This window comes from Podarcis cretensis, assembly GCF_951804945.1.
Source record: "Podarcis cretensis genome assembly, chromosome: 10".
NCBI lineage: Eukaryota > Metazoa > Chordata > Lepidosauria > Squamata > Lacertidae > Podarcis > Podarcis cretensis.
In genome coordinates, this window is record NC_137179.1 from 42390265 (window position 1) to 42405209 (window position 14945).

The window sequence follows — 14945 nt, forward strand, 5'->3', positions numbered from 1 at the left end:
CTGAATCTTAACAGGAATGCAGTTAATGGATCATGACCAATTTTATAACCGTGGCATGGCTATCACATTTTCAAGGAAATATCTATTCCTTTCCTTGATAAACTGGTCATTCCTCATCACATTTGTGTCAGTGTCATCAAGACAACTACCGAGGATCCAAAGTTGCTCAAACATCAGTCAGATGGTGAGGGGGGGCCAGGCAACTGTGGCAGCTGACTTTATGAATTGTGCCAATTAACCTCCTACAGAGAGCAGATTGATCATTCTGACCATAATACTCTGTGTGAGTCATCGTTTACTAGCCTTGTCCTTCTAGTATTTATAACGATATTTTAACCATTTCTAGAAAGCGCTTCTGTCAAAGAGAAAAACAAAAAAAGATTAATGGGGGCGTAAATGCCATCATTATGGACTGAACATGCCACTTCACGGCCAACAGTTTCAAAGTGATTACAATCAGCTGCCTCTTGCAGAAACTAAGGTGAAAGGTACTTAAGTTTCCATCTCAAGTACCTTTTGTGAATGAAGGTGCACTTTCACTTCCAAACAGGAGGCCAAGATTTGGAAATTAGATTGCCTATGGCTTAAATTAGGAGCTAAATAGATTTATCTCCTAAGTAACGGAAATCTTATTTCTAAATAGGTAAAAAAAATAAGCGAATAAGGAACTTGAGCTTGCACTGCAAAAGAATGACTGGGTATATATATATTTAATCTCCCCCACAGATCCTCTACCAAATATATGCATTTTTATATCCAGTCATTCACTATGCTTTAATGATTTGCATCTTATTCCATTCCACCACTTGGCTTTTTCCAAGAACCTGCTCGATCACATTTCTACATGTCATTCACGTTTATGCAAGCCACTGTGCAAAGCACAATTAATTTAACTCAGAATGGCACATTAATATTATTACTTTTGACAGCAGGGAAAACTTATTAACTATAACACGTTGCAAGGCTCTTCTCTCTGCAAGAACAGTTTTTTAAGTGCAACACAGAGAGCAAATGTAATACATTCACAGGATGTTCTTTTTGGATTACTAGGCATTATAAAAAGTCAAACACCAAAGCCTTCCCATAATTATGGCACAATTATGTAGCTATTGTAGCTGGTCTAAAGATAATCTTCATCCTATTGTATTGGGCCAAGGCAAGCAATAATAGCTTGCCCTTGCTTGATCTTTAAAAACCTTCCAATAGTAGAGCCACGTACGCATTTAAAGTTCAGTTAATGCATTTCACATTATCATGAGATTGTCTCGGAATCTAAAAGTGATTGTTGCCACAGATTGAAAACTACACACTGCAGATCTGATAATGCACAGGCTAAAATCACAGGAGCAAGGTAATAAATCTTTTGTAGCTGAACCAGTAGAGTAAAAGGTTTCCTTCCAACATGGCTACTAATCTATATAATGCCATGTTTCAGAGAAAAGTAAGAAAAGGGATCCTTCTTTGGAACCCCTTGGCTAAATTACATTCATTCTTTCACATAGTAGATGATTGTCTGCCGGATTTGGTCTGGCAGAGTTGGTCTGTTGCAGAGATGGGGTACCTGAGGCCTGAAGGCCAAATGCAGACCCCTCAAGGCCTTTCTGTCCAACCCTTAGAACACTCCCTGGGCCACTGCTCTCCGCTCCCCAGGCTACAGTCTTCACTGGCCTTGCCATATAACCTTCTCAAGTGCCTTGATAATGTGTTTTGCTTACTTCCCTGCATGGGCTTTTGCCTGGTTGGAATATAACCTACTGTACAAAGGTAAGCATCACATCCATTGCTCTGCCCAACTTCTGCCTATGGCTCCATCTATACTGGCATGAACCCCCCCCCCCCAAAAAAAAGTTGTCTACAAAGGAATGTGGCCCTGAACGATCCCTTCCTGGTCTATTGCATTGAGAGAATAGCAAACAATCTGAGAATGTTACGTGAACTAATCTAATTGCTAACATTCTCTGTAAGGATACAGGAGGAACTTTATATGTCTGCTGTCAACAAACACACTTCTGGTTGGTTGGTGCTCAAACACACATGCGTGAATGAGTATGGTCCAGTTTCCTGTGTTGATAGGAAAGTGGGGAATGCATATATACAAGAACTGAAAAACAGTAGCAAGCTGCTAGAATTCAGTAATGTTGGAATTAGGCATCCTGACATAACGCATCACTGATGAAGAGCACTGTGTGACAACCTCCCCCAGCTGCTCTCCTGGTGACTACAACCCACATCATTCTTGACCATTGGCCATATTGGCTGGGGATGATGGGAACTGCTGTCCAACAACAGCTGGACGACACAAGGTTGAGGAAGGCTGGTGTAGGATATAAGATACACATACGGCAGGGTAGGGATAGGTTGGGACTCCAAACCCCATCAGCTCCAGCAGGCAAGGCCAATTGTCAGGGATGATGGGAGTTGCAGTCCAGCAACATCTGAAGGGCCATGGGTTCCCTATTCCTGCAGCAGGGCTTCCATGCTGACTCTTGCTCTCTTTTTGATGCCTGTTCAAACAATTTTTGTTTAGGCAATCCTACCAAGACCTGGAATTCCATTCTGTATACTTGTTTTTAAAAATGCTGATTTTGCCTGTATTTTATTATGTCTACTGTTCTATGTCTACTGTTTTTATTTTCTAAAAACTATTTTAAAATGAATATTTTGTAGGTTTATCTCTAAACTGCTTAGAGAATTATATATATATGTGTGTGTGTGTGTGTGTGTGTATTTATGTGTGTGTGTGTGTGTGTGTGTGTGTGTGTGTGGCCTACAAATCTTGCTAAATAACTAAATAAATAAATAAATAAATTCCTTCGCTGCTTCTCCCTAGGAGGGCAATTTAAAACTTTCGGAGTAATCATGCTTTTTATGCCCTTCTAGCTATTTGGGGCTGCTGAGAATTTAACGGTTTTCTTTCTTCCATTAATATTTCATAGTGTTCTTCTGCACTGCTCTGATACCTTTTAGGGAAGAGGATATAAATAATTTTAAATAGATTAATAATATACCCTGCCCCAAATGGTTTGGAGGAATAGCTACCACAGATGGGAAACTAATTCATTTAGTAATCAGAACTTGTACAGCTTCGGAACAGAAGCAGAAACAGTCCTATGGGCATCCATCATTTTTTCTCCCACTGTCACTGCAACACCCCAAGGACTTCCTTATCTTCCTACCATGGGAAGATGCATGAGGTGTACCCACCTACATGTGGCGGTAACGCATACGCCTTCAGAGGAGCCACATAAATTATTATGCTTTAAGGCTTTTGAGTGAAAGAAAGGAAGGCAGATTTGCCAGTCATTTGCACAACCAGCTGTTGTGACATCCTGTAACATCTTCAGATGAGACAAAAAGAAAAGCTCCACTGAGGAAATAGTTGGCACAATAGGAAATTAGAATAATAATGTTACATATACAAGATGTACACTGAAGTGACACAGCAATATAATAAGCTGCAGTGATGCTGGGAGACTGGAATGCCTGCTCTCTAGTCTCATCTCTCTACTTCCCTTCTTCCCTATTTCCTCCTTGTCCAGATCTTTCAACCTTTTTATCCTTCAACTCCCATCCGATTTATTAGTCACTTTGAAAGCACTTCTAGACCACAATTTTTTTTTTTTTAAGGTGGGGTGGTGAACCTCCAGCCTTCCCATTTGGCCTGCGAGACTCTTTCAGTCAAGCAAAACCCACCTGCAGAGGTAGGTGAAGGTGTGGCTAGGCTGAAAGGGGGTTTCAAAGTGCACCAGCTGATCAGTAGTGCCTGAAGAGTCCTGCGTAAAACCCTGTGCATTGGGCTTTGCAAGTGCTATGATCGGCTGTTCAATGGGGTTTGCAAAACCCCAGACACCCAAAGCAGTTTGCAATAGGAAGGGAGAATTCAGATGTGGGAGTTGTTCCATTAATTTTTCCTGTTATAATGCTGGCACTTCTGTCTTGGTTTCTAACATTCCTTTTATATTGCATTTCCTGTCATGCTGTTGAACCGTGGCCTTTTGCTTGAGATACCACCATGTTCTACTAAATATTATTCACACCAAGGGGCATGGTGTGACACAGCCAACTCTCACATAGCTCCTTCCTTCCTCAAATCGTCAGCCAGAGACACACATGCACGCCCTCCATATTTCCATACTAGCTACTAAAAACACACATACACACCTTTTCTTTTTCATGATCTTCACCCATACACAGTCTCTCTCCCCTTGAATCATCACCCATACACATCCGTTCTTTTCCCAGAACTTATACAGATATGTGCACCCTCTCTCTCCAAGGATGTGCATATATGAGCATGTATGTGCATGTACACATGTGTGTTCTGTCTCATATATACACACACACACAGGATCTTCATAATGGGCTGCTAAATATTTTCTTCTCGTTACCAGTTTAATAAATGTAGTCTTATGATCATCTTACATTGTTTCAAGTGGTCTACAAGTTGGATGTTAAAACATTTGGGCATCATTGACCAAAAAAATGGTTTAACTTAGGGAAGATTTGAAAAGAGGTTGTAAAAATGCGGTGAAAGTACATAAATATTTTCTAGCCTTCCTCATAATATTGGAACTTGGGATCACCCAAATAAAGCTGACTGGAAGGAGAAACTCACATCTTCAGTGGGTGGCAATAGCTACTAGCTTAGATAGTGGACCAATTAATGGTGGGTGTACCTAATAAAGGTTATATAAGAAACTTATAAATATAAGCCTCTAAATATATCAGATGAGAAAATCTTAGGTCAGTCCATTGATTTCAGATTCTTCTTATGAGCTTCCAAAGCCATCTGCCTACCCATGTTGGAAACAGAACCCTGGATATACGGTACTTTGATTTGATCTGGCAAAGGCTTTCTTACGTTCTTATGAAGTAATGTGTCTTTTTTATTACTCAACCATCTTGGATAAATTATGACTGAAAAACTGTCTTCTCATTATAAAGTGCACATTCTCAATTCACTGAGGGGTATTCACTATTAAGTATTTCCTTAGCACCATACAGCCTGTCTAAGGCTATTAAAGCAATTTACAATGGGAATCCAATTGCTACCCTTTTCATTACTGTGCTTTGTGCAAGACGTTCATTTCTTTTTGTTTAATAAATACGTTCTGTCTATCATAGCTACGATACAAAGTGCTTTAAATGTCAGTTCAGCAAGTAGTTAAACTAAAGTGAAAATACAACAAGATCTGAAAAGAGGCTAAGTGGTTACTATGGTAATCTGACATGGTCTAAATTGGCATTTAAAAACTGGCAGGAGGAATGCAAAGAAAATGACTAAGCTTTCTTTTTTCTCAGGCTGCTCCTCCCAACTCTTTGTCTATAACCTTTTCAGAAATGCATATTTTTCCCTCCATTGCTTTTTGGCATCATCCAGGGAGAAATTCTCCTGTACAAGACCTAGAAGAATAAACTTCCTGCTGGATCATTCACTTCACAATAAAAAAGTTTGCAACAAATCGAGGGCCTGTGTGATTGTTTAATTTTTGTACAGCACTTAAGTATAATAAAAAAGAATAATGAGAAACTCTGTGGTGGTAAAAGTGAAATGCAGCTTTCCCAGCCTCTCCACCTGGGGCATGAAATTCTCCCCCAAGACCCAACCCTTTGTTGGTCCAAGTGTTTTTGATAGGCAAGAATGAGTTCTTGAATTCTGCTAATGTTTCTTCCTTGTCATGGTGGAGAATACAAAGGGATATGTGAGTGTCACAAGAACATACCAGTCAGTAATCACACAGTTCAAGGTTGGATTTAAGTCTTCACTAGCTAAAACACAGGCTTGGTTTCTGTTGGCAAGAGCTGTTCAACAGTGGAATGGTCTTCCTTGGAAGATGATGGACTCTTCTCCTACTTGGAGGCTTTCAAGCAGAGGCTGGATAGCCATCTGTCATGGATGCTTTAGTTCAGTGTTCCCCAACCTTGGGCCTCCAGCTGTTTTTGGACTACAACTCCCACCATCCTTGACCACTGGTCTTGCTAGCGAGGGATGATGGGAGTTGTAGTCCAAAAACAGCTGGAGGCCCAAGGTTGGGAAACACTGCTTTAGTTGATATTCTTGCATTGTAAGAGGTTGGACTAGATGGCCCTCGATGTCCCTTCAGTCTCTGCAATGCTATGATTCTATGAAGAACCTGTGGCTCTTCAGATGTTGCTGAACTAAAATCCCCAACAGCCCCAACAAGCATGATTGATAGCCAAGGATGATGGGAGCTGTAGTTCAGTAACATCTGGAGAGCCACAGGTTTATCACACCTGCTGTGAAAGCAAGTGCTGATGTAGGAAATGCAAAAGGCAAACACAAAGTTCCACAATGCAGAGCATTGCTTTAGTTTGCAAAAGTGGGGTAGCCTTCCTGTGGTTTGATGCTTTACCTACATAACAAATAGATTTCATTATCTCGCCTGAAGTTCTTGGGGTGGGTTATCATCTGCCCATACATAAATAAGAAAAATAAAAAGTTAAACAAGACTGTTCACTCCTAATTTGTTTTTTTCTTGGTCCCTTTCCCACAGCTCCGTCATTCAAGCTTTTTCCAACCTGCTGCTTAATCTGCCATCCACTATTGAACTGCTGTCTTTCTCCTGCTCCATTTTCATCAATTCTTTGCCTAGCTTCAGGGAGTCTGACTCTCCCTGAAGCTATGCAACACACATAGCAATTATGTATAACATTAACAAGGCTGAATGGAGGAAGGTTAGAAAGATGTTGTCCTGACTTGTAGCTCATGTGATCTCTCCTATACAATTTTCACCAGCCATCCTACAGACTGGATATGTTCTTTCAAGCTCTCGCAAAGCCTAACAAATACTTTACACAGCACTTCTTATCTCTTAAAGTGCCTCACCAACATTGACTTATTAATCGGCTGTTCTGTAGGGAAATGGGGAAAAGTCATGAAGCTGGTTTTTAAATTTGCTTGGGTCACGAGATACAGAAGGAAGCCTCTCATGTCTCATTAAAACCCCATCCTTTGATTTTATCCCTGGCCCTTTTAAGGAGAGAGGGCTGGGAAACAGACTGAATTTTTAGTTAGTGCAATGAAGAGGGCAACAGCTTGTCAGATGCTTCTTCCTGTTCCACAGCCACTCATTAAAACTCTGTGTTATTATGTACAACAACAGAATTCTGTGTAATGAGCAGTTAAGATAAAGACTTAAGAGAGAAGATGGACTAAGGTCAGCTTAGGTGATTAAGCAAGTGGTCATGACCATCATTAATGGAAGCTAAAATATGCTTCTATCCTCAGGGGTCACAACCAAACTATTTCAAGGATTAATTTCCCCATCATTAATTGCCAGCTTTTTTATGATTCTTTATCAGCAAAAAGTTTTTAAAAAAAAAAATAAGTGAAAACTTGTCATAACAATTTGTATTATTATAACTGAACAGACTGCCTGCAAATTTGGCTTTCTGTGACAAATGTTACATTCTGCAATTAAAATAAAGATAAGTCTGTTTTTAAAAAATGTCTTAGCAGTAATTAAACATAATTACACTTGTTGTACCATTTTGGATGGGATCCAGTTGCTTAGGATTTTAAGTCTATTTTAATCATGCTTTTTTCTGGAATTAGTGGGGCAGGTTGTGGTACCATGAGCACTAACAAGACAAGCACGTGCCCCTCAATGCACATCTGGCCTAATTAAACCCTGTTTCCATTTTTGCTGTGTTTTACTTGGTATCTTTAGGATATTGAAGCGTTACAATAAAGGCTTGCCATCTACCTACGCAAGCCATGAACCAAAGACAATTCAGCACAGATTGGGAAAATCGCAGCAGAACTTCCCTAGCTGAAATACATAAGATTTCTAAGCTGAAATACATAAGATTTCTAAGCCGCAGATTCATAGGAGAAACATCTATATTACAATAACTTGCCCTAAAGTAGAATTCTCTACATAGCAACACATATTTGTCTAGACCATTTAACTGATAACATTGCAGTGTGCCCTATAATATTCTTGTGGAGAAGCTGGTAAAATGTGGGCAGGATGAGGTAACTATTAGGGGGATTTCTTGCTAGTTGACTGACCAAACCCAAAGAGTGCTCACTAATGGTTCTAGGCCCATTGTCATTCAACGTCTTTATAAATGACTTGGATGAAGGTATTGATGGGGTGCAAATGACACCAAACTGGGATAGGTAGCCAATGCCGCAGAAGACAGAAACAGGATTCAATATGGCATTAACAGATTGGAGAACTGGGCCAAAACTAATAAAATGCATTTCAATAGGGACAAATGTAAGGTTCTACATTTAGGCAAAAAGAACCAGCTGCACAAATATAAGATGGAGAGGGCACCTGGATTGCCAGTACTACATGTGAAAAGGATCTAGTAGACAGCAAGCTTAACATGCGTCAACAGTGTGATGTAACAGCAAAAAAGGGGGAAAAGGGGGGGGGGCTAATGCTGTTCTAGGCTGTATAAACAGAACAATGGTGTCCAGATCAAGGGAAGTAATAGCTCTATTCTGCCTTGGCCAGACTGCTGCACACGGGTTTGGACTAGATGACCCTTAGGGTCCCTTCCAACTCTGCAATTCTATGAAAGATGCACAAGGAGCCCCAAGCATGAAGGGCCAGCAGAACATATTCGGCATGAGATGGGGTCTGCTGCAGGCTCTGAATTATTGGAGGTGAAGTGTGCAGACTGAAATAATCTCAAAATAGCAGCAACAGGTCAAGGTTTACATCAGTCCTGAAGATCACAAAATATTGCATAAGATAAGAAGTGTGCTAAACTGCAAGACGAAATCAAAACTATGAAGTTTCACCTCATCTTTTAAAAGTAAGTTTTCTTTTCAAAGTAATGCTAAATTATTCTAACATAGCACACCTGCTTTCAAGAAAATAATTTATCAGGCATAAAGAAAAACAAACCTCATCTAACTTTCCAGTTAATCACTAAACAATGGCAATTCCCCACATTTATTGGTTGCTCACTTGAGTGCGTCAAGCACATAATCAGAAAGATGCTAAGAAACAAAAAACAACATTGAAGGCTTACTTCATTTATCATGGAAAACATTTATTGCATGAATACAATCATCCAACAGGCACGTCATTTTCTGAAACAAGAAAGGTTTCCAAACATAATAGAAGATGCAGAGCTATACTTCTGCACTGACTGCAGTCAGGATTATTATTATTATTTGCAGTGGAAGCCCTCTCCTGTTCTTATCATTGCTGGAATGAAGCTATGACTCATAAGTCTACAGTGTATGTGACTTACACTTAAATGCACAGGTGTTCATTGGCACGGCAAGACGCTATACCAAAGAACACGACCGGGACCAGCACAACAATCGGAACCATGAAGAGCCCTGTGCTTTTATTATGTCAAATGATCATGGGTTTTGACAAAGAGGAATAACCACGTATACTGCAGCATTAGCCTTCTGGAAGTGCAGTCCTACACAGGTCTGCTCAGAAGCACACCTCATTAAGTTCAAAGGGAACTTAAGCCCATGTAACTGCATAAAGGATTTCAGCTGAAGCTCCACGTGTAGCATAGTAGCTAAGGGGCAGAGCTCAAGTCAGGAAATCCTCGGTTCAAATCCGGCCTCTGCAGGCTGTCCTTAAGCCAGCCCCTCTCTCTAAGCCGCAGCCTCCTCACCCCAACTGCAGCACAAGCGTAATAATACTGACCTACCTTTCAAAGCTTTAAGGCACGTTCCAAAGGGAAAGCTCAAAATCTGCAGCCCAGGGATCCCATAGCTTTGCAAACTGGAGAGACTGTTGTGGGAATCACCCCACTCTGCACAGCCAAGCATAGGTGGCAACCTACCCTATTGGCTACAACAGAATGCTTATTTGAAGCCTAATTTTGAGAGCGGACCCTGTGGGCATCAGGGAAGGCTTCTTGCATCTGCATCTGTACCTGTGGGCACCACTTTGGGGACCTCTGAGTTATTTCTTCTTTGACTTATTCCATGCCATAGTAATCCCCCCAATCTTTATATGGTACAATGTTCTTGTGACACACTAAGGTGCATGGCCCAAATCATTTGCCTTTAACTGGTGTCACGAGCCTCTTGGTTACATTTGCTTTTAGAGACTACCCCATTGAACATCCCATATTCTATAAAATGGTAAAAAATCTCCCTAGTGGATGTTTTGAGAAATTCAGATGAAACAGAATTGAGTGAGAAAGTGTCCCAGTGTACCTCCTGCTCCCTGCCTTGCAGGCCATTTCTCACCTGGCCTGGGAGGGCTGGGTCCTAACTCTAGCTATGGAAGCCAATTACTACTACCACTACTACTACTACTACTATTATTATTATTATTATTATTATTAATAATAATAATACCTTTGCCCATCTGGCTGGGCTTCCCCAGCCACTCTGGGCGGCTTCCAACAAAATAGTAAAATAAAGTAATCCATTGAACATTAAAAGCTTCCCTAAACAGGGCTGCCTTCAGATGTCTTCTAAAAGTCTGGTAGTTGTTGTTCTCTTTGACATCTAGTGGGAGGGCATTGCACAGGGCAGGTGCCACTACCGAGAAGGCCCTCTGCCTGGATCCCTGTAACCTGTAAGCTAAGGCTGCTGAACAGACTCCTGGGCTGGGGTGTTGTCTGGGGGTGTTGTTGGGTAATGGGTTGTAGCTGTTGGCTTTCTGTATCTTTATTATATGTTGTGATTTACGTGCAAATTGTTTTGTTTGGTTGTGTATTTTTAAATGTTTTGTTTTGACTACTTTTGTTATGTTGTAAGACACATTCAACACAGTTTGAACTATGGAACGGTGGCATACAAATAAAATTATGTATGTATGTGTCAGTGATCTGCTTGCAGGGGAGGGGGGAGAGGCAGGAATGTACAGAGAGCCCCCTCCTCTGTTGAGCAGCTGCACTTCGTCAGAGTCCAGGAGGGGGAGTTTTCAGGAGACACGGAAGACGAGAGACAGGGGAGCCAAAACATTGCTACCAGGGAAGAGAATGTGCAACTTCCGTTGCATAGTTTTCCACATAAGGAAAAAAGGTGGAGAGGGGGTTTTCCCGGTTTTCTATGCTGGAGGGGAAATAGGAAGAAGGCACTTCCAGATTCTGCTAGCGATTGAGGCAGACATGGTTTTGGAACTTCTGCACTGTACATAAGTTTTGCACTCAATAAAACCTGAAAAGACAGGCTGGAGTCCTGGCTCTTATCTTCGTGAGCAACCACACTCCCTTCTGACAGTATGTATGTTCATTATCACTCATGTGCCCAGCAATCTTGCTTCTGGGTAATGGTCATGCTGTATAGGCTCCAAGTATTGCAGCCACGGAGTCTACAAATGTTAGCTTCCTTTAGCAGTCCAGCCTCTCTCTACCTTTGCTCCTAATTCTACCCCCAGTTCCATCTTCATCCCCCATCCTTCTAGCATGTTCAGATGGTTTTCAGAAGAGAACAGGGGTTTCTCTTGTTTGCATTGTGGTATGGAGAAGATAAGAAAAAGCAGCAGTCTCTCTGCTGCTTTCTTTTAAGAAAATCTTCTCCAAACAGCTGCAGGAGTGACAAAACTTTGCCTCTTTTCCAAGTCCTCTGGCAAGCACGCAGGGCTTGGGAGAGAGAAAGGGTTACGTCTATGTGCAGGGAGGTATGGACGAGATAAGAACCAGCAGGAGAAATGCCTGCTTTTTATTTAAACAAATCTCCATGCGAGGGAGCTTCCAGCCTTTCTCTAATTTTGAGGTGGCATTCAATCACATACTCGCAAATTCAAGTTGAGCAATTAAAGTTAATTTTGGTGCTCTTGCACAACAAACCTGTTTCTCTCCCCTACCCTACTTCATCAGACTTTTGCAAGAATAATAATAATAAAAAACAACAAACAGGAAAGTGCATGGGAATGCACGGGTTAACATTTGCTTCACACAAATGAATCAGAAAGAATGCTCATTAAATAGCCGATTTTGGTCTATCCTTCCTTCAAACCTTAGGTCAACATAGGAGGATGAATACTCAACAGTCATCTAGAAGCCACCTGAGAAAGCACAAGCCCTTTTGTGGTTGCTAGAGGGCTGGACAGAGAGGCAAAAGCCCCATTAACTAAGAACCCCTAAATCTGGGTCCTCCCCTACAAAAAATTATGCCATAGTTTTGTACTAGTTTTGCATCACCAGCCTCAGGTTTTGTGATACTGCCTACAAGTGAGTAGTTCTTGTTGGAAGTACACTGAAAAGGATATACCAAGAGCTCTGGCCAAAAGTTTCAATACAAGGAATAATTCCTACTCGAGAGTTGAAAAGAAAAACGTGTATATTCTGCTAAGAATAACAGTTTTAAACTAATAGTAAATTTAAACACAACGTATAAGTGCGACAGTTTTAAAATAATAGTAAATTTAAACACAACGTTTAAGTGCAGAAATAATGTAGTTTCAAATATGCAGTGATATAGTATAAAGGTACATAAAATACCAGTACACAACAATTGTTTTATACAAGTCTCAATGGCAGTTAAAAAGAGTCCATGTTATATAAAGTCAGAATAAAGAATCAAATAGGGCCAAAAAGAAGTATCCGGAGTATGAATTAGATGTACGACTCAGTAGTGGTGACCAGGGCAGGGCCCTGTTTCGGAGTGAATGCCTTCTTCAGCTGGTAATATCAAATAATATGTCAAAATAGATCAAGGTTCTCCAATACCATAAATCATAAATATAATGAAGTATATACATTCTGAAGTGTATTAACGCCTATCATGATATTTGGTTCCATACCTCAGTTTTTTAAGGAATATAAATCTGTTGGAAGCCTGTATCATTCAATTCTTTTGTGTTTCTTTTTCAACATGCGTCTAGAAATGAGAATTTCAACGCATGTTGAAAAAGAAACACAAAAGAATTGAATGATACAGGCTTCCAACAGATTTATATTCCTTAAAAAACTGAGGTATGGAACCAAATATCATGATAGGCGTTAATACACTTCAGAATGTATATACTTCATTATATTTATGATTTATGGTATTGGAGAACCTTGATCTATTTTGACATATTATTTGATATTACCAGCTGAAGAAGGCATTCACTCCGAAACAGGGCCCTGCCCTGGTCACCACTACTGAGTCGTACATCTAATTCATACTCCGGATACTTCTTTTTGGCCCTATTTGATTCTTTATTCTGACTTTATATAACATGGACTCTTTTTAACTGCCATTGAGACTTGTATAAAACAATTGTTGTGTACTGGTATTTTATGTACCTTTATACTATATCACTGCATATTTGAAACTACATTATTTCTGCACTTAAACGTTGTGTTTAAATTTACTATTATTTTAAAACTGTCGCACTTATACGTTGTGTTTAAATTTACTATTAGTTTAAAACTGTTATTCTTAGCAGAATATACACGTTTTTCTTTTCAACTCTTGAGTAGGAATTATTCCTTGTATTGAAACTTTTGGCCAGAGCTCTTGGTATATCCTTTTCAGTGTACAAGTGAGTAGTGACACATCAAATCAGTGTTCATAATTAGCATCCTCCCAAAATCAAAATGGCAGAACCTCCTCCAAACTTGTGGGTCTCTGACCTACGGTAAACTTTTCCTTCACCCAAACATCCTGCAAAAAGCTTTTGTCTTTCTTCTCTCACCTACCCATATCCCTCAGTATTATTTGGTTACTGAGGGTGGAGGAAAGTGTAGTTTTAGTGTTACAAAGGTGCAAGAAGTATGCAATGAGATAATAAATAAAACAAGGATACCAAACGGATATCAAAATTGTTGTTGTTTTAATTTATTATAGCAGAATATTTTCTAAGTGTTTATGAGCTATTTTATTCCCTCAGATTAACAGGAGTCAGATTCTGCCCACTACTCTTTTGAGGTTTAACGAATGCCAACAATAGATATGCTTTTCTTACCTCTTCTTTTTCAGCACTTTGCAAATCCCGCCACTCCTCAGTCACATGACCAAAGTCCACAGTGTTCATGGCCACCTTGTACTCCCCAATGATATCATGTTTGGAGAAGCGGTCAAAGTCATATACTGCCATCACTAAGGTTTTTCCTCCCAGTTCAGAATACGGCACCTGTATTATTATTATTTTTTACAAAAAAAATAAAACAAAAATAAAATCAGAGAATGAGAAAATGCCAGGTTATGTAGCCTATGCAGTAAATATGCTTTCACTGCAATCCAAATCCATTTCTTTGTTTTATCAGCTGTCATTTCCTTTATATTGAACTAGGGGAAAAATATGACACACATTTTGTGGGAGAGTCATCTGATGCACTGGTTTGTAATAGCAGACTAGAGCATTCTACAGAACAATGTGGTAGCTTGCTCATCAGTCTGCAGCATTTGCCCTGAGTTCTTGAAGTTACGACTCCAACGTGAAACTAAAGACCAATTATTTGCCCCACAGATACATGAGTTTTCAATACTGCAGAATGCTTCTCTCAATAAATCATGCTGTCACTTTCCAAAAAACAGCAGCCTACAGACTGATGGAAAAGCACTGGCTTTCGATGTCTGACACAGAGAAATTAGAGACTAGGCAGTTTTCTTCCAGCACAATCCTCTCCTTGCCTACTGAGAGATAAGTCCCACTGAGCTCAATAGGGCTTAATCTCAAGTAAGTGGTCATGGGGAAGCTACCTGAAAGCGGCTTTATTCTTTTACAGCCCCCCATATCAGGATTCTGCATTTCATCAAATGGATATTGAAGCTCATCCTACAGCATGATACATTGCTATAAATGTTGGCAGCAGAAGGCCAGGCTCTGGCTAATTTTCCACCTGTTCTGATGTGTCATGGGCAGATGCTTTAGGTTAGGAAGAGGATCATTAGTCATGGTTTTTTTTTCATATTCATGGGAAGTGATGCAGCTGAAGTATCACTTCTTTAGTTGGCTGGAAAAACCGAGCAAAAAATGTTGAATTTGGGGTGGAGGCCTGACTGTTTTTAATTGGAATTTTATTTACAATATAACACAACCCCACCCCTG

At 40.2% G+C, this 14945-nt stretch overlaps 1 protein-coding gene across 4 annotated transcripts in view; it reads right to left on the reverse strand.

The window, feature by feature from the left end:
* SYT1 (synaptotagmin 1) overlaps positions 1 to 14945 on the reverse strand; it is a 354682-nt gene that overhangs the window by 58696 nt on the left and 281041 nt on the right. For all 4 annotated transcript variants that reach the window (XM_079991846.1, XM_079991843.1, XM_079991845.1 and 1 more), the window contains exon 7: positions 13860 to 14027. In XM_079991846.1, coding sequence (XP_079847972.1) covers positions 13860 to 14027 — 168 coding nt within the window. The remainder of the gene's footprint in view (positions 1 to 13859; positions 14028 to 14945) is intronic.